This window comes from Meles meles, chromosome 18 (assembly GCF_922984935.1).
Source record: "Meles meles chromosome 18, mMelMel3.1 paternal haplotype, whole genome shotgun sequence".
NCBI classification, from domain to species: Eukaryota; Metazoa; Chordata; class Mammalia; order Carnivora; family Mustelidae; genus Meles; species Meles meles.
Window position 1 is genome coordinate 15,981,004 of NC_060083.1, and position 27,991 is coordinate 16,008,994.

Below are 27,991 nucleotides of genomic sequence, written 5' to 3' on the forward strand. Positions count from 1 at the left end.
TATAAGGGCACCGGTTCTGTTGGTTTTGAGCTGAACTTTATGACCTCTTTCAACCTTCATTACCTTCTGAAGTCCTTCTCACAGAATACAGTCACAGTAGGTTTAGACCTCACCTGTGAATTTGGGGGTGGGAGTGATCAGTCCATAATAACATAGATTAAAAAATAAAGAATAAAAATGTGTGTCACTAAAAAATAATGGCAGCCTCTCATTGAAATGGCCACCTCTGCTGCTGGGGACAGAATTAACAAAGTGGAGGAATGATGGATAATACTTTATCCAGTGTCCAACATTGTAAAAACCAACCTCGTGTGAATGAGAAGACCGACCTCCCTCACTCATTGGCTTTTTAAAAAATTTTTAATTTTTTTTCAGTGTTCCAAAATTCATTGTCTATGCACCACTCCCAGTGCTCCATGCAATATGTGCCCTCTACAATACCGACCACCAGGCTCACCCCACCCTCACCCCCCGCAAGCCCTCAGTTTGTCTCTTCAGAGTCCACAGTCTCTCATGGTTCCTCTCCCCCTCTGATTTCTCCCAACTCACTTCTCCTCTCCATCTCCTAATGTCCTCTGTGTTATTCCTTTTGCTTTATAAGTAAGTGAAACAGTATGATACTTGACTCTCTCTGTTTGACATATTTAACTCAGCATAATCTTTCCGAGTCCCGTCCATGTTGATACAAAAGTCATGTATTCATCCTTTCTGAAAGAGGCATAATACTCCGTTGTAAATAGGAGCCATATCTTCTTTATCCATTCATCTGTTTAAGGGCATCTTGGTTCTTTCCACAATATGATGACTGTGGCCATTGCTGCTATGCAATGGGTGTAAAAGAAGGGTACAGATGTCCCCTCCTTTCACTACATCTCTCTCTTTGGAGTACATACCCAGTAGTACAATAGCAGAGTCATAGGGAAGCTCTATTTTTAATTTCTTAAGGAATCTCCACACTGTTTTCCAAAGTAGCTGCACCAACTTGCATTCCCACCAATAGTGTGAGAGGGTTCCTCTTTCTCCACTTCCTTTCCAAAAATAGTTGTTTACTGTCTTGTTAATTTTGGCCATTCTAACTGGTGCAAGGTTGTATTTCAGTGTGATTTGATATGAATCTCCCTGATGGTCAATGATGATGAAAATTTTTTCATGCGTCTGTTAGCCATTTGTATGTTTTCTTTGGAGAAGTGTCTGTTCATGTCTTCTGCCCATTTTTTGGCGTGATTATCTGTTTTGTGTGTGTTGAGTTTGAGGAGTTCTTTATAGATCTTGGATATCAGCCATTTGTCTGTAGTGTCATTTGCAAATATCTTCTCCTATTCTGTGGGTTGCCTCTTTGTTTCGTTGACTGTTTCCTTTGCTTTGCAGGAGCTTTTGATCTTGATGAAGTCCCAAAAGTTCATTTTCCCTTTTGTTTCCTTTGCCTTTGCATACTTTATCTGGAAAGAAGTAGCTGTGGCCTATGTCAAAGAGGTTACTGCCTGTGTTTTCCTCTGGGATTTTGATAGATTCCTGCCTCACGTTGAGGTCTTTCATCCATTTTGTGTTTCTCTATGTGTATGGTGTAAGAGAATGGTCGAATTTCATTCTTCTACACATAGCTGTCCAATTTTCCCAGCACCATTTATTGAAAAGATGGTCTTTTTCCCACTATATATTTTTTGCTGCTTTGTTGAAGATTATTTGAACGTAGCTTCCAAGTGTTTGAACTCCTCCAAACTTTTTCTTGTGGTTGAATTCCAGTTTCAAAGCACTGTGGTCTGAGAATATGCAGGGAATAATCTCAGTCTTTTGGTATTGGTTGAACCCTGATTTGTGACACAGTATGTGCTCTTTTTGTCCATCTCTTTGTCAGTTTTTTCATTTGGGGCCCATTCTGGCTGGGTCTTCTCTCTCTCTCTCTCTCTCTCTCTATCTCTATCTCTTTTTCTCTCTCTTTCTCTTTTCTTTCTTTTTGGTGGTGACTTACAATTCCTCAGAAACATTCCATGGTGTACCTTGCCCAGATCATGGTTAATATATTCAGCTACACATCCCTTTCACCACCTCTCACCAAAATGACTAGGAGGAGGAACACCCAACAGAGGACAAATTCGGAGACTGTGCCCTCGCCATCAGTGCTACTGGATATGGACATAAACAGTATGTCAGAAAGGGAATTCAGGGTAACAAAAATCCAGGCAGTCACTACCTTGGAGACAATCATTAGTGACAATATGCAATTGATTAGGGCAGAAGTGAAAGCTGCCCAGGAAGAAGTCAAAAGTGCTATCAATGAGATCCAATCTAATCTAAGTACTCTAACAGCTAGGGTAAGCAAGGCATAACGAAGAATTAGTGATGTAGAGGACAAACTGATAGAGAAAAAGGATCAGGAGGAGGCCTGGATCAAACTGCTTAGAAGCCATGAAAACAGAATTAAGGAAATAAATGGTGCCATGCAATGTTCCAGTGTCAGAAGTATTGGGATCCCTGAGGGGGAGGCAAAAGAAAGAAGACTAGAAGATATAGTTAAACAAATTCTCATGAAAATTTTCCCAATCTGGGGAATGGAACCAGCGTTCCTGTCCTAGAGGTAGAAAGATCACCTCCCAAGATGATCAAATCTAGAAAGACCTCAAGGCACTTGATTACAAGACTGACAAATCATAATTTTAGACAAGCGTTTTTGAGAGCAGCTAGGGCGAAGAGATTCCTTACATACAGAGTAAGGTCCATCAGAATCATGTCAGACCTGTTCACAGAAACTTGGCAAGCCAGAAAGGGCTGGCAAGACATACTCAGTGCGTTAAATGAGAAGAACATGCAGGCAAGAATCCTTTATCTAGCAAGGATGACATTCAAAATGGATGGAGAGATAAAGAGCTTCCAAGACTAGCAAGGTTTAAAAGAGTATGTGGCCACCAACCCGGCACTACAAGAAATAGTAATGGGGATTGTATAAAAGAAAAAACCCAAGAGTGACATAGAACAGGAATTTGTAGAGACAATCTCTAGAAACAAGGACTTCACAGGCAATGCGATGTCAATAAAAACATATCTTTCAATAATCACTCTCAGTGTGAACGGCCTATATGCACCCATAATACGGCACAGGGTTGCAGATTGGTTAAAATGATAGGACCCGTTCATATGTTGTCTACAAGAGACCCATTTGGAACCTAAGGATACATCCAGACTGAAAGTGAAGGGATGGAGATGAATCTTTCATGCCAATGGGCCTAAAGACAAAGCTGGAGTAGTGATTCTCATATCAGATAAATTAGATTTTTTTTTAAAGATTTTATTTATTTATTTGACAGCGAGAGAGAGAGAGAGAGATCACAAGCAGGCAGAGAGAGAGAGAGGGAAGCAGGCTCTCTGCTCGGCAGGGAGCCCGATGCGGGACTCGATCCCAGGACCCTGAGATCATGACCCGAGCCGAAGGCAGCGGCTCAACCCACTGAACCACCCAGGCGCCCCGATAAATTAGATTTTAAACTAAAGACTGTAGTCAGAGATAAAGAAGGACACGACGTCATTCTTAAAGGGTCTGTCCACCAAGAAGATCTAACAATTATAAATATTTATGCCCCCAATATGGGAGCAGCCAACTACATAAGACAACGGGTAGTCAAGATAAAGAGTCATATTGGTATGAATACATTAATAGTAGGGGATCTTAACATGCCACTCTCAGTAATAGATCATCCAAGAAGAAAATAAATAAAGAAACAAGAGCATTGAATGACACATTCGACCAGATGAACCTCATAGATATGGATAGAACATTCCCCCTAAAACAACAGAGAATTCATTCATCTTGAGCTCTCAGTGGCTTTCAAAAAAATGACACACTATACATTTTTTATTTTTTGAAAACAAGCAAGTATAAATGAGAACATTTACATTTCTAGATATTCAGTTTATATTTGGAGGAAGAGTGGATTCTAGGAAATTGAGTGAGATTATAGTAACAATTTCCCTTTCCTTTAATTTAGAATAAAATATTTAATTTAGAATAAAAGTTTCCTGAAAATGCAAAATATTAAGTCTTTATTGATATTGCAGTGAGAAAAAATGTGAGCTGATGTATAAATGGTAATGATTTATATTTTTAGACAAATACTGTTCTAGCCTCCACATGATCTCTTCTAAAAAAAAAAAACTCAAGTAAAAGTTAAAAAGAATTAGAGGAACTACTGAGTATTGGACAGTGCTCCTACATATGAATGAAATTGCAAATTCTTACTTGAAAGCAAAATTGGTGTTTTTACCTTTATAAAATTTAGGAAAACTACACCCTTGAAAAATCACTGCCTTCTAAAATTATATCAAAAATCTATGCTATTTCAGTCACCACGAATACATCAGAACTGTGTACAGACTTTCAAGTATCATTTAAAACCACCAGTTTCTTTACCAAGATTATGGATTTAAAATAGTAGTTAATCAATTCTTTATATAATAATACTGTTTCTTGTATCACTGTTTATGTTATTTATTTATTTTTAAAATTTATTCTCCCTCTTTCTTTTTTAAATTAACACAGCCAGAGTTTCCCAATTACCCATGAAAATCATGTCGCCTGAAGTCAAGTCACTCGCTATTTAGAATAACAATATTTTTGAACTCACTGATAGGAAGTTCCACTTTCACTGTTTTTGACAGCAAGTTAATTCTCCTCTATTACAGTGACAGGTAGCAAAATTTAGTCAAGGACAGCTGACTTGCAAACAGAACATTGTATAATAAGAGTATTAGTATCAGAATGTGGTGAATTACAACCATAGCTTGAATTAAGACCTGGAAGATATTCTAAATCTATCACTCCAAAACTATATTACCCTCAGCTTTTTTTAATCATTCAAATTGAAAAGGTAAAACAAAATAATGAAATGGAAATGTAGTAATAGTTGTTTTACATAATGAAAAGGGTGTTGAAGGGACTAAATGTCTGTGAAAATGCCTGGCATAGTGAATTTCAAATAGACTTTATTAATGAGTATTCTACAAGAACTTTATATGTTTTTTTTTAAAAAAACACATAGTGTTATATGTGTTTTAGAGACACATGGAATTATAAGTTATGGTTTAGATCATTTCTGTTCCTAGAATGACATTTTGATATACGTGGGGAGCCAGTGGTTTTATGTGGCCCAGAGAAATGATGCTTTCAAATGTCCAGTATCTGAAAACTTGATATTCTTTTGTATTTATCACCCAGGGTTCAGCAATTCATCTTTAAAATTATTTAGGTACTATGTACTATATACTCCTAAGAAAGAATGATATGGAAATAATCTGAGTTGCCCCCTCCTTACCATTTAATCTTAAATAATCATACTGGATGTGGATTACTAGGACAATATATCAGATTTTCAAAAAACAACAAATAGGGGTGCCTGGGTGGCTCAGTGGGTTAAAGCCTCTGCCTTCGACTCAGGTCATGATCTCAAGGTCCTGGGATCCAGCCCTGCATCTGGCTTTCTGCTCAGCAGGGAACCCGCTTCCTCCTCTCTCTCTGCCTGCCTCTCTGCCTACCTGTGATCTCTGTCTCTGTCAAATAAATAAATAAATAAATAAAATATTTTAAAAGTAACAAATAAATATACAAGAAAACAGAAAAACTGCATGCTTAGCTCCCTTCTGTGACTAACACTCCTTGTATGAGTTTAGACAACTCATCTGACCTTTTATATACTTGGCAATTCTATTAAAAAATGGGAGGAAAATATCATGTCTTGTATCCGAAATCTTAAGGGGATCTTAAGAGAGTCTTAAGTTCCCTTCAAACATTAAGATGTTTAATCAGTATAAAGCAGTATAATCTATTATAATCAGTATAAAACATCTATTTAAATCTTCCACAATTTCCAAACAAAAACCATTCTACAAATGCAATCCCTTGACTCTGGAAAAGAACCTGAGGGTTTTGAAGGGGCGAGGGGGGGGGAATGGGAGGTTGAGGGAACCAGGTGGTGGGTAATAGGGAGGGCACGTATTGCATGGAGCACTGGGTGTTGTTCAAAAACAATAAATACTGTTAGGTTGAAAAAATAAATAAATAAAAATTTTTTAAAAAGATGACATCATCCAAAAGGAGCTATTCTTTGTTAAATATTCATAAAACCCAGTCATTTCTATACTGCCTGTGGTACATCAGCTATAAGGAAATACAATATTATTAACACGAAGGAAATTAAAATAAACATAAAGTGCATTTAAAATGCAAATTAGTTTATCTGATTGCACAGCCTACACTCAGAGTACCTCAAACCTGCAAACTCTATGACAAGCAAGATTACAAAGTGAGATTAGCTCTGTGCCAGTAACATGTAATTTTGCTAAAGTAAGTGATTAAATTCCTCACATGCTTCATTTTTAATCATATATGTTGCTTTGGAAATTTAACAACTAAACTAAGAAAAAAACTATGAGTTTTTTTATGTTGATACAGAAACATATAAGGAAACTTGCCACAAAAAATACACGCGCCCTTGGCTTCGTGGCCTGGATGATGAGGAGGACTTGCTGTGTCACGACCGTGGACTGGCCGAGTGTGCATCCTACGATAGGCTCAGCGCGTCTCTGCCTGTGCACGGTCACGGGGAGCCGGCTCTGGCCACCCTCCAGCACAGTGCCTCCCGGGGCCATCTATGTGGGGTCAGAGCCGGGGCTCAGAACCGGCCCCCAGCCCTCATGCGGCTTGGTGTCCACACTCGCCAACGGGGATGGCGGGTTCCTTCTTGTCCTTTCCTCAGAGCTGGCATGGACCACATGTTTCCAGCATATCTTGTCCTGTGTTCCTGTATTCACGGTGGGAGGGGACCTTTCCTTGGGGATAACCAAGACTCTGGGGCCGGCCAGGGGTGCATTCGGACGTTGGCTTATCACGAGAAGCCTCCCTTGTGTGACGAGCTCAGTGTGTGCGGGACCAGTGACCACAGTGTCAGTGACTCACGGCAGTGGCGGCACAGTCCCCTGAAGCCCGGGCAGGGTTTGACCGTGAGGCCGACTCTGCACGGGGCGTCTGAGAGACAGATGTGACTGGTGTCCACCCAGTGAGACCGGGCAGGCTGATCTCCCAAGAAGTGCACGCCAGTGTGTGGGGGGACACTGAGGCCCTCAAGCCGATGGGACCTAATTCCATGACAGCTGACTCCACACACTGCCTGCTCTGCTGCGGTCCCCGAGGCGTTGCAGGACCAGTCACAGCGCCCCACCCTGTGCGGCCCGTCCCTTGTCAGGTGAGACTCCTGAGTGAGCGTGTGTCCTCTCGGAGTGGCCACTTGGATGTGCAGAGATGGGCCATTTGCCAGGAGGGGGTGGGACCCTGAGGCCCAGGAAGGAAGGGTCACCGGCCACTACCCCTGAGCTCACAGCATGCAGATGGGCACGGGAAGGGGGTGTGGGGACACTGCACGGAGCACGGCCCTGGATGGTCACAGAAATCCTGCGACCTGTCTCTGGGATGCTCTAGCCTTGGCACACGGCTGACCCTGCTAGTCAGACCTCTTGGAAAGGCTCCCACCTGCTCCCCGACCTCTAGGAGCAAAGGATGGGCAGGAAAGTTGTTCTGTCCTCCCCAAATAAAGACCATTCGAATGTGAAATCCAAAGTTTAATCTGACACAACTAAATATATTCATATATCTCACACTGGAGGATTTTTCGAAACATCAGAAGTTAGAAATTACAAGTAGCTATTGCTTCCTATATTCAGATACATTTGTTTTTATTCATTATTTTGATTCCAAATAGGGAGAGACAACTCTGGCAAAAAATCGTGGATCTATGAGAGCAGATGGCATGAGAGTGTCTCTTAAAGACGCAGACAGTGTTCTGGCCTCTTCCTCCCCAGCACAGGCCACGGACGCTGCTGGGTCCTGGGAGGAAGACTCTGTTCAGGGCGGGAAGGATTTGTGGGGTCAGCAGGCAAGGAAGGCAACCCAGAGTCTCCCCACACCAAGTCCTATCACAAAAGCTACAGCCTGTCTGTCTGCCTTCCTAGAAGCCGTCATTCCAGCGACATGAGTTCCTCTCGTGGCGGGGGGGGGGGGGGGGCGGCAAATTCAAATCCCCTCGACAATCAAGTCACACCAGTGTCTGACCCAGGTGACCCGGGGGAGGCCCAGAAAATGCTGCCATTTCCACTCTTCTCCCTGCTGTGGGGATCTCACACCCAGTAAAGCCAGAAACACCTGTCACCCTGCATCTCCTTCTGCGAACGGGGAGCCCAGAGGTTGCTCTCGACACCGGCAGGGCCCAGGTCATCTCCCAAGAGGTTAGCACAAGTGCCTGCGGGAGCCAGTGGGCTCGCCAGGGACCCCAGAGCTCGTTACCTGCCAGGCTGGCTCCCCCAGTTCTGGTCATCCCCAAGGAAAGAGTGGATTAGCAGGAGCAGCTTTGGCAATATGCAAATCCGGACTTTAAAGTTAAGAATGTGGCTCTAGACTGGTGGGAGATGTGAGGCCTTCCCTGGGGCGGCTGGCCTGGGGCTTGTGTGCCCAGAGACCCTGCCCTTCTTTGGGAGGTGGAGGGCGGAGATGGGCTGTCAACAGCGCCCTCTTCCCGCCCAGCTGGCCCATCCCTCCAAGCTACAGTCCACAAGCCAGCTCTCTCGGTGGCGACATGCGGAGTGCGCCCGCCTCATGGCTGCAACACCGTTTGCTGGTAAGAACGTGGAAGTGTGCTTTACGGAAGTAAAAACAGATATGGTGACTGTCGCTGTGATTGGATGATCCCACAGATCTCCCCTTAGCATTATCTGGGTGAACACGAATGCACATTGTAACCAGGGACCGTGCTTGACGAGGCAGGGACACTGGAGACACACAGCTAAGCGGCATCACGATTCGCAGCAACGGTCACGGGTGTGGGCCGCTCCCAGCCTCGGTGGTCACTGCAGGAGGGCCCTGAAGATGGCGTTCACCTCCTCCGCCATGGCCATCAGTGCAAACTCAAACTGCTCCTGGAGGGACAAGAAAGGGAGGGAGAGTGGGTGGGACCATGTTCCTCTCGACTCCAGCCTTCAGCTCGGCTGTGTTGTTCTGCAGAAACAGTTCATGAAAGAAAAGAAAGGCCACTTATGTCCCTAGAAAGGAGAGGACGGATGGCTTGCACGACGAGACCCCGTTTTCATGGTGACTAGGGTTTCTCACTCATCTTCTGTCATGGAGGGGCCCCCGCCTGGTCCCTTGGATTGCACAGGGACGGCAGAGTGCCCAGCCCCTGGGGCCCAGGGCAGACACAGACCCTGGCCGCTCTGAGTTCCAGACCCCACGCCAGCTGCCGCGGGACCAGCCACACGGCCTCCCCTCGGAAAGGCAGAGGGTAGTGTCATCGCGGTCATGGGCCATTGACCTAGTGTCCAGCCGCGCCCCATCCTGTCGCACCTGCCAGGAAGCCCCACCTCACCACAGCATGTCCAGTTGCAGACGTGTGTGAGCACACATGTGCTCCCAGCCACGGGCACACGCTGGAGGGGGCACGCTGTCTCACACGCAAACCTGCCAAGACCAGGAGGTGGGAGCGAGGGCGGTGTCAGGACTGTTCTCTGGAAGTGGGGGGCTCGGCAGCCGGAAGCAAAGCCCACTCTTCCACGCGGCTCCCAGGCCACCTCCCTGACCCGCCTGCCACTGCACGGGAGGCTCACAGTCATCCCAGAGTTCACAGGGATAAAGAAGTCGCACACACCATTGCTTCTGGTGAAGGAAAGCCTGGGGGATGGTTTCAGTGCGCGAGAACGCAAGGGGAAGGCAGCTGTAGATCCAGAAATCAGGTTAATACTGACTCTGAATGCCGGGCACGTGGCAGAAACAACAGAACGGTGGGATACTTCAGCGCTCACTTTGGGACCAAAGACTGTCACTGGGTGTTCTCTTCATGCTGGCACTGAAGGACTGACCCGTGTGGACCCTCATGGCGACCTTGCTAGTGGGCGCACAGCCTCCTGACGCACATTCTGGACACGACCGTCACAGGGGTGCCCGGTCGAGTGAAGCAGTGGCTTCAGGAGGCAGGCCCCGTGCGCCCGGCATCCCTCCTCACTCGAAGATCCCAGAGGAGTGGCCTCTGGCTGTCACCGGGGACAGGAAGCTGTCTGCTGTCACTTTCTCTCCCGGTAACAGCCTGTTCAGGGGGACACGCCTTCGGGAGGACCTAGTTTAGGATGTCCGAACAGTCACACCCAACCATTTCTTCCCCAATCGCTGACTTGACGATGGGGAGAGTAGGGTTTCATGATGACTTGAAACGTGCAAAGACAAATGGAGACTCTGGGACACTCACATCCAGGATCATGTGCCTGCTACAGCTTCTGACACCCTGAAAGTCAATCCCGGGACATAACGTTGATGAGGAAGGTGGCAAGTTCACACACTGCGAAGCCTCCGTGGCTGTCAGGAGGACCCGGTCGGGCCAACACGTGCTACAGCGGCCGCGACCAAAGCAGACGGCATATGTGAGCCGGTGCCTCGACTGCCCTCATCAGACAGTCCATGTTGGCAGCAGTGTGGCACGTCTGCAGGCTTAGATCCTTACTGGGTGGTTCGGGTGGCCCCGGGAACAGGAGGGCCTGCGGGACATGGTTGGGGGTGGCACGACCCTGGGTCCCAACACGGGAGTAGCTCTGGGCACACTGGTAGCAGGAGTGGGGGGCTTCCTGGGATGAGGGACTCTTGGCAGAGGCGTGCTGTGCGCTGCGCCTCGGTGCCAGTTGGCAAGGACATGGGGCTTGTCAGCCCCTCTGCTCCTTCCTGGAGAAGCAGCCGCGAGTGGCCGTGCCGCCGTGTGCTCTGGTCTCTGGCCCCCGGTGAACACGGGTGCACACTCACATTTCAGTGGTATCACCTCTGCTGAGAGGCCTGCGTCGGCGCCTCAGAAGTCCGGGGAGCCGAGCCGACAAGCTGGGCAGACCCAGCCTGCGACGAGCTTTTGCCATGGTGACTGCAAGTACGAGTGGAGGCGTTCAGGACTGCTGTGTCTGTGCGGGTGTGTGTGTGTTTGCATTTATAGTCACACTCAGATTCGTGTTTGCGATCCCTGTGGCTCACACAAAGAGCTCGGGGCACACACAACATTGCCATAGTACTGTCATCGTTACTGATTTTGAAGGGGGTCACAGTGAATGCCTGTCCCGGGGGCTGTCACCCTGCACGCAGAGCCAACGGCCCCTCCCCTCCTGGGCAGCGCTTTCCCGCGCCTCCCTCAAGGTGGGGGGGGGGGTGGGACGGAACGCTCTCCGTGCCCCCAGCTCAGTTATTCCTCACAGAGCCCAGCCCTGGCTCCATCCTTGCTGTCTGATGTCAGAGCAGACAAGGGATTGGGTGCATGCACGTGCACGTGTGTGTGCACGTCCATGTGCACACGTGCATGTGAGTGTACACACGAGAGTGTATGTGCTCCTGTGTGTGCATGAGGGTGCATGTGTGCATATGGACACACTGGCATGAATGTGTGCTACATATATATGAATGCACACCGGTGTGTGCACACAGATGTGCACACGTGTGTGTTTATATGCACGCGCACATGTAGTATGCACACATTCACGAGTGTACATGTGCATGTTCATATGGTGCACACATAGGCACGCACACTTGCACGTATGTGCACATGCATGGCCACATGTGTGTGCACACAGACGTGCATGTCCATAGGCATGCAGAAGGCATGCGCACGTGGGCGTCTGTGCATGGTCATACATGTGCAGCTAGGCACGTACACAAGCACAAGTGCAAACACGTGTTCATAGGTGTGCACACGTGTGCATGTGTGCATTTACACGGTCGTGTGTGAGCACACACAGGGACGCACACATGCATGTGCATGGGGGGGATAGAGACACAGCACCTGAGGGGACCATCCCCAGGTTCTCATGGAGCAGGGCGCGGGTCGGGAGGCTGGGGGCTGTGAACTGGATTACACTTAATTCAATCGGTCCTTGTCGCTCCCGGCCCTAAGCAAGGCAGGGGACAGGCTTGTGGAGCAGATCACAGACTGGGCAAAACCCGCATGCAGAGATGCTCCGGAGAGGGACAGGCGGGAGGTGTGGGCAGCACACGTGTACCCCATGCACACCCACCTGGGGCCAAGCGACATCAGTCCTTCCTGGGGACACACGGGTCAGTCGGCTTTTCTTTTTGAAAATGAATGTCGAAGAGAAAGTATCGTTAGAGAGCATTCAGGCCTTCAGTTAAGGAGGCACCTTCACGAGATGAGGGCACGGAGGGGAGGGTCTGTCCCACAGCAGGTGTAGAAGACGAGACATTGCTCACCCCGTGACTGTGCTGTTTTCACTATGTCCGCGATTGCATCTCCCTTCCTGAAATGCACGTCCTAGCATGCTCCTGACAAATGTGCGGTGAGGGGCTTGGGTGGCCTCTCCTTTGGCTCAGGTGGCCTCCATCAGCTCGGGTCTCACGGGCTGTGACCCCGCTGCACAGGACGTGCCCTCGGCTGACGCCAGCTCCGTGGCCAGTTCCTGCCCCCGGAGACGTGCAGCCCGTGTCTGGGCCTCGTTGGACTGAGTGTTTGCTTCCAGGTGGAGAAGCGGCTCTCGGGTTTTTTGAACGTGAAGATGGAGTTGTGCGGTCAAGGCTGTGCGCTGGGGCCGGGGCCGTCTCCAGTCCTGGTGGCGAGGCGCCTGCCGGCCCCTGTTCCGTGTCTTCGGCTCCCGTGGCAAAGTCCGACCACACGCGTTTGCGTGAACTGTCCACAGGCGACCTTCTCTTCGCTTCGACAGAAGAGTATTCACATTATACGACACTGTTTTTCTCACAGGAATTTCCCTTTTGTTCAATTGACCGTGAGGGAAACTCCGTCTCGTGGAGTAGGGCTGGGCAAAGCCGCCGTGAATTAAGGCAGACGGGGGTCTGGATGTGCTTCTTTCTTCACGCCTGGAGATTCCAAGAATTGCATTCACGGACACACTTCACGACAACTCTTGAACGCCGACCTGAAGGAAGAGGGTCCAGTCCTGCCGGGAAGCTACGTGACGCCAATTCTCTGCTGCCTGCTTCATCTCCCTTTCCCACAAGGCCTGGGGGCCACCCCCTGGGCCTCAGGACCTCATGCCATGAGGTCCGTTCTGGCAAACAGGACGCAGACAAGAGGGCCGATGGGTTTTGGGGTGTGTTAGGCATTGTCCCCACAGTTTCTCCCAGATCCACTCTGGAGTCTGCGTTTTGGGTGTCCTTGAACCGTCTGGGGTGGAGGAAGCCTGCCTGGGCAGGTACCCAGGTGCAGAGAGTAAAGCGGGTCTCAAACTGATGATTTCCTGCAGATTATCTGTGCGGCATCGAGATTCAGGGGAGAGAGAATCCATTTCTCATTCCTAGTTATTAAGTGTCCTTGCTCACCAGGTCCCGGTTCTCAGCAACCCCCTGCCCCTCACCCAGCCTCCTCCGTGGCTGCTGGTGGCCTGGTGGGGCCAGACCATCCAGGACAGTGCACTGACCCTGCCGAGCTGGCCCTTAGGAGGCCACCGCCAAGTGGCAAGGGCAGGCTAGTGGGACAGACATTCCCTGGGCACAAAACCTGCAGGTTACTTGTCACTGCTGACATTGTGATAGAGCACAACAACAAAGACACATGAAAAACACCAAAGCTCTCCCCCAGGACACTGCTCACACCAAGGAGAGTAGCCTGGTGGACAGCCCCTGAGTCGAGTGACCGAAGCTCACTTCCTTTTGAGATGGTCCTGCCTGAGGGGTACAGCCGGAATCCATCACAGGGACGGCAGACAGACTCAGTCATACCTGCCAGTTCCCTTTGGAGGACCTTTCCAGGCCACCCAGCTGTCCCACTAGGGGAGATGTGGGAGGTGGGATGACGGAGTACAACTTGGGGGGGGGTCCTGCTCCAGGGAAAGGTTGCTAGGGTCATGGGTGAGCTGGGACCCAGAGCTGCACCCGAGTAAAAGGCTCAGACCGGCGCCGTTTCCTGGCCACGGTCACCTGGAGTTGCATAACGTGCTAGCAGTGGGACCCTAGTGAGGGCACAGGAGAACGATCTGGATTGTTTCTGCAAGTGTTCTGCAGGTCTGGAATAATTTCAAAATTTCAAATTAAAGAAAAGCCCCAGGAAAACAAAGTGTGTCATGATGGATGAAATCCTTTCATTCGAATCAACTGTGATCATTAGGACAGCCCGCGGGCGGCCTCCAGTGGGACACAGTGAAGGGCAGGGTGCTCGGGGCAGACCCACTTCACACGAGGGCTTTTTATGACTGTGGTCCTTGTGGGCATAAGGAAGTCCTTCTGCAAGGGCATCCTTCAGTGCCTATGGACTTCCGTGCAGGTGCTGGCGGCATTGGGGTCGGGACCACCTTAAGAAGGGCAACATTCTGTATTTCATGACGTTGGGACCTTTATGGAACTGATGTGCGGGAGTGTCTGTGCCCCTTGGACCCCGATAACTCTGAACGCTAAAGGAACATCATATTGAGCCCATTTCTAGCTCTGCTTAACCCAACGCCAACCAGGCAGCTTGTGCTCACTCTTGTTGCAAGTGTCGCCGTTTCAGTAGGCAAATCAAGGCATTGTGAGGTGTCAAGGGGCCTGCGTCTAGCCCGGGGCCTCTCGATGACCATGCAGCAGAGCTGTGGTTCTGAGGGCCAAAACAGGGGAGTCTGGCAGGATGTTTGGTGAATCTAGAACATTCCCCTGCAAGGGTGCTGGGGTTATCACCGACCTCTTTTTGTTTAGAGAATAAGAGAGAGCAGGCAACAGGATGGGCGGAGCGAGAGGGAGAATCCTGAGCAAACCCCCCACTGAGCATGGACTCTGAGGTCATGACCTGAGTGGAAATTAGGGGTCAGATGCTCAACTGCCTGGGCCTCCCAGGCGTCCCTGTCACGGAGCTCTTATAAAAATGTGATGCTCTCCCCGTCCCTGAATCTGGTGAGGGAGGGCTCCAAAGCCTGGAGATCCTACCGAGTCTTTATGTTGAAATGCAGGTGGTCGCCGGAACCTCGGGCCAGCCTCTGGGGAGGGGCCTCTGAAGCCCACCTGGGACCTGTATGGGCGACGCTCGGTCCTCTTCTCCTCTCTCTTGGCTTGGAAACACGTGCAGAAAGACAACTTCCTCCCCCCACTCCCGTCCCCGAGGACTGGCCGGCAGTACCTTCGTCTGGACCATGCCTGGTCTCTGGTCCCTCAAGTGCTCTAGGGTTGCAGCGATGTTGATCTCCTTGGTGCCTGCAACGACACACACAGGTCAGCTCAGACTTGGCGCCGGCGCTCGCTGTCCCTCACCCACACCAGGCTCCCTTCCGGCTTGGCCCTGTTACACTCGCTGCTCACAGGTCTGGAGGGCAGCCGCCCTGGCCGCATTCATCTGGAAGGATGTGGTGCGCTGGTTTCTGCGGGTTCCTGCAGGAACGCGGGGCTGGGACTTGGCTGTCAGACGCGTGCTAGGTCCTTACCACAGTCATCGCTGTCAGAGACAACAACCTGATGCCTCATGTGTATGTGTGGCATTAACAGAATGTTTCAGTAATTTCAACTGTGTAGGTTTTTAAAAAATTTTCACGTAATGAGAAATTAGACTAATAAATCCTTTCTGTCTTATATCGAAAGGTAGAGCTCCTGGTGAGTGTCTCAGACAGTAACAAAGGGTGGAGATGCCCTTGTGTGTGTCCGCGGCAGAGTTTTGCTGAGAGACCCCCTCACCCCCCGCAACAGGCAACGTCGGGCTCACGGCAGGTGACCCCGGCTTCACAGAAATACCATTTGGGTTTGAAACTTTGACCTTGTCATTAATTCAAAGTGAGTTCTTGTTTCTCTGTCTTAGTAGACAAGGAATGGCGCTGGGTCCCAAGCCCAAAAACCTTCTCACAGTTGAAGGCACTGGGACACATCCGCCAACATGAAGATGAAAATGTGGGAACTGGGAGGGCGTAGTCGCCTCTGAGGTGGAAGGACCCTTGTGCCACACATGAGGTGCCTTGTTCCGAGTGTCACCTCAGCTCGTCACAAGAGCACAGGGGAGTGGGAGCTGCCACCCCACCCCACGGAGGAGACCGAGGCTTGTCCCGGTAGAACAGCCTGTCCCTGGTCACACAGCCCATGGCCGCGGTCATCATCATTCCGCACCAGGCAGAGGGGTGAGAGGCCCCTACGGGCCCCTCTCTGTCTCCACAACCTACGTGAGCACATCGCTCCTCTCGGGCACAGAACCAGGACCATGAACTTGCATGTTTCGAAGGTAATTTTTCAAGTTCTGGGGCTTATTTGGCTGGAACCGAGCAGCCTGTGATGTTTCCTGAGCACAGTGGGTTGAGCCGGGCAGAGAGGAGGTGAGGTGGGCACTGTGGCCGCTGCCCTCGTGCCCCCCCTCCCCGCCGGTCCTTGAGCAGACACAATGGGGGACGGCGCTCAGCATGCCGAGGCCTGCAGCCAAAGTGCTGGCCTTACAGGAACTAGGTTGGCAGTCCTTTCAGACACGGGATACTGTGCTAGCAGGAACGGGGACACCCCGAGTTTCCCCGAGCGCTACCTCAGGGCCTTCATAGCAAGGAGAAGAAATCCCCCTATTGGAACAGCCAGATGGTCCCCCAGGGTGCTCGGCAGCTGGGGTCTGCTGAGAATCTCATCCAAGGAAAAGACAGGGGTCGAGTTCTGGACGTGCGTCTCCTCGGGTGTGACGAGGCCACAATCAATGGGATTTGTTTTAAGGGAACCCACAATCCTCTGTTCTGTCCCGTGGATCTGTGTGTCTGTTTTTGTGCTGGTACCAGATTGGCTTGATGATCCCAGCTTTGAACAGAGCTCGAAGTCCGGGATTGTGATGCTGCCAGCTTTGGTTTTCTTTTTCTTTTCTTCTTTTTTAACAAATATTTTATTTACTTATTTGACACAGAGAGAGAGAGAGAGCACAAGCAGGGGGAGGGGCAGAGGGAGACACAGGCTTCCCGCTGAGCAGGGAGCTTGACACGGGGCTCGATCCCAGAACCTGAGCCCAAGGCAGACGCTTAACTGACTGAGCCCCCAGGTGCCCCTGGTTTTCTTTTTCAAGGTTGCTTTGGGTGTTTGTAGTCTGTTGTGGTTCTGTATACATTTAAGGATTTGTCTAGTCCTGTGAACGATACTGGTGGTGTTTTGATAGGGATTACATGAAATGTGTAGATGCTTTGGGTAGTGTAGACATTTGAACAATGTTTGTCAAAAACAGATGAACAGAGGGGAAGGGCGGAAGAGAGGAAGAGAAGGAACGGGACCGGAAGAGACTCCTGAAGACAGAGATCACACTGGGGCCTGGGGATGGGCTGCACGGGTGCGGGCTGTAAGGAGGCCCTTGCGGGGATGAGCACTGGGTGTGTAAGTGATGAACCACTGAATTCTACTCCAGAAACCAACACTGTATGTTCACGAAACTTTAAGTAAGAAAAATAAAGTTCAATGGATCAGAAACAGTAAGTAGAAGTAAAGGGAACTGCCGAGTCTGAGAATCTGAAACAAACAGGAGTTTGCCCACTATGAAATGGGGAGATGGAGAAGATAGGAGCCCAGCAGTCGGGGAGGGAGGCCACGGCGTGTGGTGCCTCCCATGGCGGCCACGGCCTGAGGATCCACTGCCTCATCTTCCCAGGGTAGGCCGGGCCCTCAGGGCCCTCGTGCGAGTTATCGGGATAAGTGTACAGAAACAGACTTCTTTAAGACACTGACTTTAGGGGGCCAAAGTCTCCACGCACAGGGAGCGAGGGGCAGACAGAGTTGTTCCACCCACGCGCAACACTGTTCTCCAGTGGGCAGGGGTGGCCGCAAAGGTGCCTGCAGGACTGCTCCCCGTGCCTGCCACCCAGTGCCAGGAGCTTGTGTTGCTGTCCTGCCCCAGTCTAAGCAGGCATGGAGCACCAAGGATCCGACACAGAGCGACACAATGCGGCCACGATTCACAGTCCTGACAGTGCTAGACGCTCGCAGCTTCCGGAGAATTAACCTGCTCGGTTCCGGCCATGCTGGCTGCCAGCCAGGCCCATGGCGATTTCATCCCACGACCTCAAGGCCTGGATTTGGGAGAATCAGGTGTGGGGCAGAGGCTGGTGCAACAGAGAGGAGTCCCAATCCTTCTGAAATGAAATCCACGGCTTCACATGGGATTCGGACTTAGGGAGAACCCTCTCTTTCTAAGGCCGTTCAGGGCACGCACTTTGAGTCCTTGAAGCTGCTTAAAACTTCTTCCAGGGCTCTTTATTCCGAGGGGCTGCTCTGTATGCTGGGACCATACAGAGGCCGTCCCTGCTGGAGGCCACAGCCGGGGCTGGGGACACATGCGCCCTCCCTCCTGGGTGGCAGTGTGCAGGTCAAGGGATGATGGCCGCTGTCCCAAGCCGGCAGCTTGGATAAAACCCTATGAGGAACCTCTCTTGTTTTATCACTTGATGATGCCCCTCTGGACCACTGTCTGTGGGGAGAGGGAGGGGCAGGAGGGGAAGGCCAATCGGGTGGTTCCTAGATAAGGCGTTTAAGCCACCAGCAGAGCCAGCAAGAATCCTGCTTCACCTGGAGCCAGTCGGACACTTGAGGAGGTCAAACCAACACTGAAAAACATCCAGAACAAAATTTGGGGAACTGATCGGTTTAAAAGTCAAGTCCATTGTGGGATGCGGGTGGCTAATGTCCGCTTGCTTGTCAGAATTGTGACAATAAGTTCTTTGCAGGGACACCTGGGTGGCTCAGTCAGTTAATTGCCTTTGGCTTGGGGAGCAATCCTGGGGTCCTGGGATGCAGTCCCACGTGGGGCTCTTTGCTCCGTGGGGAGCCTGCTTCTCTCTCTGCACCTCCCCTGCCCATGCTCGCTTTCTCTCTCTCTCTCTCTCAATTAAATAAAAGTCTTAAAAAAGAGAAGTTACTTGCAGTGAGTGCAGAGAGAGAAGTTCACAGAACTCAGTCCGTGGTCTGTCGTGCATGCTGGGGTCACATGGGAAGGGCGGTGGGAGAAGGTGCTGCCTGGCACTCAGCGCCCGTGAGTGCAGGGGGCCTCACAGAGCAGGACGCAGAACCCGCATTTGTAAAGCAGACCCATTGGGTCGGGAGGGCGGGGCGGGTGTGTGCGTCCCTCCTTGCTCTATGAAGGGATTTATTTAAATCCCCCCGATTCCAGGAAGCTCCCTTCAGTGCATTTAAAGTGGAATTCCCTCTTTAAAAATCCCGTCTTGCTGACAACATGAGAAACTGGAGGCGGATGGATGGACCTACTGCGTGCGGTGCTCAAATGGGAGAGCCTGTAAGTCCTCAAAGAAGCAGAACATGCGGAAAGATGCCCCTGGGAAGACCCGATGGGCGCGAGATACGGGGGAGCTTCCCGGCCTCCCCGCCTGAGAAGCATCGCTATTCCAACAGCAGATCTCTCAGGGCCTGCCCAGCGCAAGGGGTGCCCCCTGGGCTCGGCTGCCCCTGCCCACCCCGAGGTCTTCCCCACAGCCCCCTGGGGTCGGCTAGTGCACACGGGGACCCACCCAGGGCGGCGCTCCGATCACTCTCAGTCTCTCCTTAAATTTCAAGAACATTGGTTTCCAAGTTTACGTACCCATTAAATACATTTTTAAGCCTGGAGAGGTTTTTAGGCCCTAGATAAAAAGTATTAATCATGAAACAATGAACACCTCGAGAGCACTAGTATGATTAAAGCATTAAAACTTTTTTTGGAGCTGGGGCGTCTGGTTGGTTCAGTCGGTCAAGCATCTGCTTTCAGCTCAGGCCATGATCCCAGGGTCCTCGGATCAAGCCCCACATCGGGCTTCTTACTCAGCTGGGAGCCTGCGTCTCCTGCTCCTGCTTTCCCTGCTTGTGTCCCCCCTCTCGCTGTCTCTGTCATATAAATAGAATCTTAAAAAAAGATAAAAACAACTTTTTTTTTACATTGAACGGATGTTCTCGAAATTTAAGAAAACCAAGGTCTTGATGGGGTTGGCTTCGAGCTCTCCTGGCGTTTGTTCCCGGCCGCCGACTCGTGTGAACAGTCCTCCCACCTTGGCCAGCAGGCCTCCCGGCAGGTGCGCACCCACACACGACCTCTGTGCTGATGCCCGACACACAAACCAGTTTCATCGGTTTCTACCCACAAGGTGTGCAAACAGCAGGACTCCCGTGCGCTCTTTTCTTCAAGGTAGAAAGACAAGGTGTGTCCAGTGTGCAAGAGGGAAAGCCTTCGGTTTGCACAAGCCAGTGGTCTGGCTTCTGCTGTTAGGAGGCGCCGAATGCGGGCAGTGCTCTGGCCGAGGAGCGCCGTACCCAACACATCCGGCCCCAGCTCCGCCTCGGACAAGACCCGGTGGCTTGGGCGCTGTCCTGGAGGTGTGCCCACTGCACACACACACGCCTGGCACAGGCTCACGCACACGCTCCACTGTCCAGAGCCTTCGGGCTGTACTTGCAGCAGCCGGAGGGTTTCTGCTGGCCTCGGAGATGAGCTGTAATCTTTTGTCTCTGGATCAAAGGGGACAAATTTGCATCCTCCTCCCTTGAAAATCAAGGGTACCAGGACCTAAACCCAAAATACTTTCCATGTTTTTTTTTTAAAAAACAAGTTTGGAGTCATTTTTCAGGAGAAACTATGATGCTTACAAGTTTGTATGCAAGCCGTGAAGTCAGACAGAAGCAGGCCGTGCCGGTGGGCGCACTCACGGCGAACTGCAGGATGTGGGGCTGCTGGGGGTGCCGGCCGCCGGTCCTCCAGCCGGGGTGTCTGCACACCACGGGGCACCCATGGTTGTGAGCATATGGGCCCGGCGCCCAGGTGTAAGTGAGCCCGCTGGCCGTTGGGTGTGAAAAGGGACGGATGAGGGGAGACGCCCAGCACTTGGGGAGCAAGCCACCATGCACAGGTGTGGCTGCCTCTCCCACCACCGGAGCAGCAGGTGCGGTGCGCTCAGGGAGTGAAGGAGATGCAGAGGCTGCGGGGGTTGCGGAAGCCTGCAGGTGTGGTCAAGCCTCCTGTCCATGAGGGTCCACGCAGCCCAGAGAAGGGTCCGAGTCATGAACGCGCACACGTGTGTCCTGGAGCGCATCCTGGCTGCAGGAAAGGGGCCTACAGGACCACCGCCAAGTCCCCGGGAACACCGGGGGCTCCTGGTAGGAGAGTCTGCAGCTTGAAGCAGCTTTACCCAAATGTCTGGGCGGTGGGGATGCAGAAGCCAGCCGGGCCAGGCTGCACGGGCTGCTCTTGGTCAGAGAAACGAGTCCTTCAGCGTGACTGACCCTCCAACCTCTGGTCACCAAAGTGGCACCGTGGGCTCCGCTGGCCCCTCCTCCCTCAGTCCTCCCTCTGCTTCTGACTCAGGAAGCGGAGTCTGAGGCCTGGCTGGGGACGGTGCAGAGCACCACCGTGACTCCAGGCTCTGTCGGTGCCGCCGGTGAAGCACTGGGCCCCTCCTCTGTGGACTCCTCCTGGCCTCGTGGAAAGGAGGAGCAGATGCCCGAGGAGGCGTCGGGAGGGAGCCCAGAGGTCGGGAGGACAGCGTGGGGCATTAACATGTAGCTCCATGTGTTCTGTCCTGCGGAAGTCCAGGTGACTTCAGGGGCCCTTATGAAAGAGTCACTAATTCAGGGGACAGAGACACATCCCCTATACTACTGCCCCAGCCAGACGGCCCCTTTCTCGCTCAGGCCTCAGAATCCTACTTGGTACAGCCTGTGAACTGTCACTGCCAAGAGACCAGGATGTCTGTGTGTGGGGACTTCTGCTATCAGGAACGGATGGGGGGGTGGTCTCAGCAGGAGCAGGGACTTGCCCTCGCTGTGCGGGGAGGAAATGAGCACGAGGTGGGAACTGCAGCAGAGGAGGCCTGGGCAGGCCTCCGGGGTCTCCAGGGAGAGGGTCGTGGTGGCAGATGGAGTGGCCTCAGCGGCCCAGCAGTGGGCAGAGCTCTGCTGGAGAGTGCTGTCAGCAAAGCCGCTGGGCATGTGTGGCAGGGCCCAGTGATCAGGCCTGCCTGGGGGTGGCAGGACCGATGGTGACGCTGCTCACGGGGAAGGGGACGAGTGGATGGATAGGCTGGCAGCCCAGGGTCCAGCAGGAGGAAGCAAACTCATAGGAGGGACGGCCCAAACACCAGCCAAGTCAGGCGGGTTGACCCAGGTTTTGTGCTGTGTCAGCTGGGCTGGGTGTCTGTGGGTCGCCCACGGACTCATCAGACAGGGAGGAGCGGCATGGGCGACCCCAGCAGGCCGTGTGAGCATCCAGATCTGACCCAGGAGGTATGGGAGGGAGGACTGTTGCTCTGTGACGGCCTCACGGGGACCTGCGTCCCCCCACTGGCTGTTCTGAGCACCCAGAGCCGACACCCTGACTGCGCTGCTCATCGCGGTGGCTCACTCCACGGGATGGGGACTGTTTAGGAGGTGAACTTGCGATCGTGGTTCACAAAATTACCCAAATACGTGGTGTTCATGCTGTGTCCGTGGGGTAAGCGGCCCATCATGTCGTTCTCTCTGGTAAGCGGCACCCGTGGTGTGGCCCGGCCAGGGTCCTGGCCCACAGATGCGGCTCCGGGCCGCTTCCCTGAGTCAAGGCCGCAGCCGGCCACTGGCGCACGTGGCTCCCATCGCTCCCAGTGCTCCCAGCACCGCTGCCCCGTCTGACCCCGCTGCCTGGCCCTGCCGCAAGCCACCGGGCAGCTCGTCGTGGGAATGCAGATCCAGTCGGGTGGGGGATGGTGCCTGCACACCCCACCTGCTGCACTCAAACGGCTCCCAGTGTCCTGACACGTTGTCACCTGGGACCGCACGATGCTGGGGAGGAGGCGTCTGGCTTGGAGGCCGTGCTGAAGCCAGACTCCCTGTGGAATCCGCTTTCCGCTGGTTCTTCAGGTTTTTTACACTCCGCCACACACAAGGTGATGCTGCGCCTCGACACGCACCGTCCTCCCGGCCCGTCCTCCCGGCCCGTCTTGTCTGTGGCAGAGCCGGCCGCGTGCCCAGCCATGGGCGTCCCCACGGCGAGGGCGGGCTCAGGCCTCCCGCACACTCCTCCCCTCGAACCAACAGTCCCACCAGCCTCTGCCTGCCCTGTCGCTTCTGCAGTGGCTTCAGGCCGACCCAGGTCAGTGGGGCTGCCACTCCAGCCTGGAAACAACTCCTCTCAGCTCCCTTGCTTGCCCCATCTCTCTGGGGCCCGTGCCGGGTGTCCTGCTGCTGTCTGTCCTCTCTTCCTTCTGGGCTCTGTCACATGCAGAAAGACCTGGGCTCTGCATCCACCCGGCCAGTGGGAGGCCACCTGGCAGGTCGCCAGACCTCTGAGATCTGCTGCCTCAGTCTACAACGGGGTGTCCGAGTGAATGAGCTTCAGGCCCCCTTCTGTCCGAGGTTGATGGTCCAGAGCTCTGCCCCAGGTGGGGAGTGAGGCACCCCAGGGCCCTGCGTCCCGAGTAAGGGGACTCACGGCACGCTCCACCCCTATAAGACGCGACTCCATCTGTTCTTCTCCATGGAGGATAAACTCAGGGAAGGTGACCTTGTTGTCTGGCCTCGTTCACTGTGCCTCCCCCGACACCGTGCCTGGCAAGGTGTTCTGTAAACACCAGGTTGAAGTGACACTCCTATGGCTTCGCCCCAAGAAGGACATTGTGGTACAGTGACAGTGGCCACGAGGCCCAGGAGGACCCATGAGAGAAGAGAGGAGCTGGGGAGCCGTGGGGCAGTACGTGGGAGGCCCCGAGCCCTGAGGTCAGAGAGGCCGTGGGCCCGAGGGGCATGGTGGAGGAACAGGAGGGCTCCACAAGCCCCCGAGACTTACTCTTTCAGATGTCATCGAACGCCATGTGGAGAACAGACAGGGTCGGGACCGAGCAGGGACATCTGTCCAGAGGCCGCCGCAGTGGGGCTGGAAGGAACGGGTGCCCACCATCAGTGCTGTTCCCTAGAGCTGCATGGCCCTGTGGGACTCCCCGTGACGAAAGAGGTGCTCCATGTCCCCACCATGGCAGTCAGGAGTCACGGGTGTCCTGGGCCGTGAAGTGTGGCCAGGGTGACGGAGGCACAGGTTTTCACATTTTAACCCACTTGCGTCGGCACGTGTGGCTGATGGCTACGTGGGGAATGGCGCGTCTGAGGAGGAGCAACAGGTTGAAAGGTTCAAGCAGCCATAAAACGTTGTTTATTATACCGGACAATTCACTGCGGACTTTAAAAATGGGGTGGTCTGTTTGTTGCCTTGGAAGAGGCAATGGTATAGCATTATCAAGGACACGAGCTGTGAAGTCACATCCCAGCAAGGTCACTGATGGCTGTGTGATCCTGGGCGAGTTAGGCCTGAATGTCTTTACCTGAGAAATGGTAATAAACATGTTACCATCTGCTGAGCCCTTGTAGGACATCACTTGAAATGTAAGTACATAAGAAATGAAGTTGGGGAGAGGTTTAAAAAAACCTCTGTGTATTTTCCACATTGATTATGTATTACTTTGGGAAACATAGTTGTAATCAGGTAAAGAAATGAAAATTGCATGTGTCCATACACAAAGTATTAAAATGATGCCCACTAAAGAGTTAAAAATCATCCCATCTGCAGATAAAGGCAAAGAGGTGGGAAAACTTGCCCTTTTCACTTTATATGTTTTTCTAACATTTTGACAGACATGTATATGTTACTGCTTTTATTTATTCTCGTTTTTTGGTTTTATTGAGTTTTAGATTTTACTTCTAGTATAGTAAACATACAGTGTTACATTAGTTTCAAAAGTACAATATGTAGGCAAAATCTTCATGACATCGGTTTTGGCAAAAGATCATCCGGGTAGGACACTAAAGGCAACACCAGGAAGAACAGACAAATGGGGCATCATAATAAATAAATAAATAAATAAATAAATAAATAAATAAATAAATAAAAATGCTTTTGTGCACCAAGGACGCCATTTGAGAGAAGGAAAATATTTTCTCCCACAGAATTTCCCTCTTCTGTGGGAGGAAATATTTGCAAATCACGTATCTGATAAGGGATTGATATTCACAATATATAAAGAACCTCCTAACTCAATGACAACAAAATCGAACAGCCCAATTAAAAACTGGGCAAAGGGCTTGATGAGACAGTTCTCCAAAGAAAAGACCCAAAGAGCCAACAAACATGTAAAGATGTCACACTCATTAGGAAAATGCAAATCAAAACCACGAGACCACTTTGCACACTTAGTATGGCGACTCCCCAAACCACACACAATAGCAGATTTCAGAGAAGATGAGGTGAGACGAGAGCCCTCGCGTGCTCTCTGTGGGAGGGTGAGCTGGCGCGACCTCGGACGTCAGCCCTGGCATGGGCAGTGTCCAACCCCTGTCCCCAGGGTCTGCACCCAGAAGAGGGGGAGCCAGAGCTTGGAGATGAGTTTGCAGGCCCATGTTCATGGCCACATGATGCACAGGGGCTGCAGGCTGGACGTGCCCCGAGTGTCTGTCCATCGGGGGTGATGGTCAACGAAGGGTGGTCTGTGCACACTACCGATTGCGATCCCGCCGCCTGCGCCACAGGTGAGCCCGGGGGACACCAAGTGAGCGAATCCCATCACAGGAGGACACCTGCCGCATGGTCCCAGGCAAGAGGCCCACGGCTCGGTGAGATTTAGGGACAGCGAGCAGGATGGAGAGGACACATTCCTTCCTACAGGTGGCTGTCACCTGAGGGGCACTGTGTGACAGAAAACAGGAAGCAGGCCAGGCCGCTGACACAGAAGGAGGGGCCGGACCCCATGGGCACAGAGACCCACGCACGTCCCCACAGCGTGGTCACTTCCGTGGCCCGTCTGCACCCCCGTAGGCCTGCAGGGCACGTGATGTGCATGTGCAGTGCGGTCCCCGGGCCCTTGACCCTCGGCAGAATACGAAAGGGGTTTCTGGACATGGGCCGCCAGTGCGGAGGCCAGGAGGCCGTGCTGCGCCCCCGGGGCAGCCCAGTGGGGCGGGGCGGGCGGGTGTCCGTGGTGGCCCCCTGCGAGTGACGTCGCCATCCAGCAGCCAATGCCTCGGGGTAACCCTCCACCCCTCTGCCTGGCCGAAGAAATGGACACACATTCAAAAGGCACAACTTGGGGAAACACGTTGGTGGCAAGCGCGTCCCAGCCCCCTGAGCCGCATGCACTCTGGAAATGCGTCCCGACCAGGCTAGTGCTGATGACGAGTGACAAGCGCGCTCCGGGCCGCAGAGGAACATGCGGAGGATCGCACCGAGGAACACCCAGAGGCTTCAACCGCAGGGCAGAGAGCTTTGCTTTCTGCTGCCCCGTCGTCTGCCTGCTACTGAGCCGGCGGTGGAGAAAGAGCCAGAAGGATGCCTCGCGCTTTCTCCGAGGCCCTGGATAGGACACGGGCCCTAATCCCCAGAAGCCCGAGTCCGTGGGCGCGGGTGTGTGTGCCCCGTGTGGGCCTGGGGCACCGGAGGCCGCGGAGGGGGGGTGCGTCACAAGGGCTTTCTTTGGTCCTCATGCAATTCATTCCTTCTAAGAAAAGGAAATGGGAAGACAGGTTTCGTGTCCAGCCTCGGGGCCGTTGATCATCCGATGACCGTGGGGTCTGCTGCTTGGCCTGCAGCTTCCCAGGCTAGACAAAGGCAGGCTGGGCCACACCGCCTGGCCAGCTGCGAGCCCAGAACAAAACCACAGGCGGCCGCACAGTGTGGCGGCCTGGGAAAGACCTACCTTGGCCTGCGAGGGGCTGCCCTGCCCTTTGATCTCTCCTGAGACCCAGTCCTGGGCCACAGGTCAGAGGATTTCACTGCGCACTCCCCCCCCACCCCGTAGAAGGAGCAGGTGAAGAACAGAACGGCCAGACAGTGGCCCCCCTTGACTGGCTCCTTCCACGCTGCTGCTGGGCTGCACTGTTGATGGCTCCCGCGCCAGAGGGGGAGCTGCGGGCCCTGCAGCGGCAGAGGCCCTCGGGGGTGGGTCCATGCCCCGCAGAGGCCCTTGGACAGGCCAAGCTTGGACAATGAAGTCTGCCCTGCCCCGGGCGGGCTTCAGGGGCCGCAACATTCTTCAGCCGCTGCTCCGGTGAAGCCGGCATGCGCCTCTGAATATCTAGGACACCCCCATGCCCCACGGCTGAGAGATCGGGGACGTCTGTCCACTCTCTGTGGGTGAGCCGGGCTCCTGTCAGACGCCAACGGGCCCCCTGTTTCCCTTGTCGCCTTGATTCACCCACATGGCGTCATGTCAAACAGCAACAACTATGTGCAGCCTTCAGAGGGAATCCTGGTCCAGCCTCAGGGAAATACCACAGGTGAGACAGGCAGAGAAGGAGGGAGGTGTGAGGGAAGAAAGATAACTCTCTTGAGAGCTCTGAGCTCCCAGTACTTGCAGATTTGCAAATGAAAAGATGTCCTCTGAAGCCAGAGTGCCCTCCAGGTCAGGAAGCTTTTAACTAAAGAAGTTAGGGCTGTGTTAGGACCCAAACCCAAAATAGGTCATTAAAACCAGCACCAGACTGTTTGCTTTGGCTCTTGTGTTTGCATGTCGCCTGCACTCTGCTCATTTGTATGCTTAAAATAAGATTTGATGGTGCACTCTGCTCATTTGTATGCTTAAAATAAGATTTGATGGTGCAAAGCCCATTTCCTGCTCTCCGCGGTGGCTGGCCCGGGGGACTGCTGATAGAGAGGGGTAGGGTGCCCAGCCCAGATCTGCTGCTGACCCTCTGGTCACTGGTAATGTGCGTCCATCACTCAGGTGTGCTGGTCCTTACGTGTAGAACAGGGCTCATGACCACATCCTTGGTCTGGTGGTGTGGTCCGCTTTTCTCCTCCTTTTTCACCAGAAGAGAGTGGGGTAAGGAAAGTGCTTAGTTTGGGCTCGCCGGCATCTGCGGGAACACACACTGAAAATCATCTCTGTAATCAGCACCTGCTCCTGCTTCTGGACACACGATGAAGGACGGCTGTCCCGGAAGGCTGGGATAACATGCAAGTGTGTGCCCGTGTGTGTACAGACCAAGAGAATGTTCTGTTCTCGGGTGAGAGGGATGGCGGGATCCCCGCCTTGGCGGGCCCTCCTTCCAGGTCCCATGGGCCGCAGACGGGCA

At 52.6% G+C, this 27,991-nt stretch overlaps 1 protein-coding gene across 1 annotated transcript in view; it reads right to left on the reverse strand.

Annotated features, from left to right (window-relative positions):
- Positions 1-8,880: 8,880 nt before the first annotated feature.
- LOC123930007 (receptor-type tyrosine-protein phosphatase N2-like) overlaps positions 8,881-27,991 on the reverse strand; it is a 68,694-nt gene continuing 49,583 nt past the window's right edge. The window contains exons 12-13 of the mRNA XM_045986233.1: positions 15,108-15,181; positions 8,881-8,952 (exon numbers count right to left, since the gene is read on the reverse strand). Coding sequence (XP_045842189.1) covers positions 8,881-8,952; positions 15,108-15,181 — 146 coding nt within the window. The remainder of the gene's footprint in view (positions 8,953-15,107; positions 15,182-27,991) is intronic.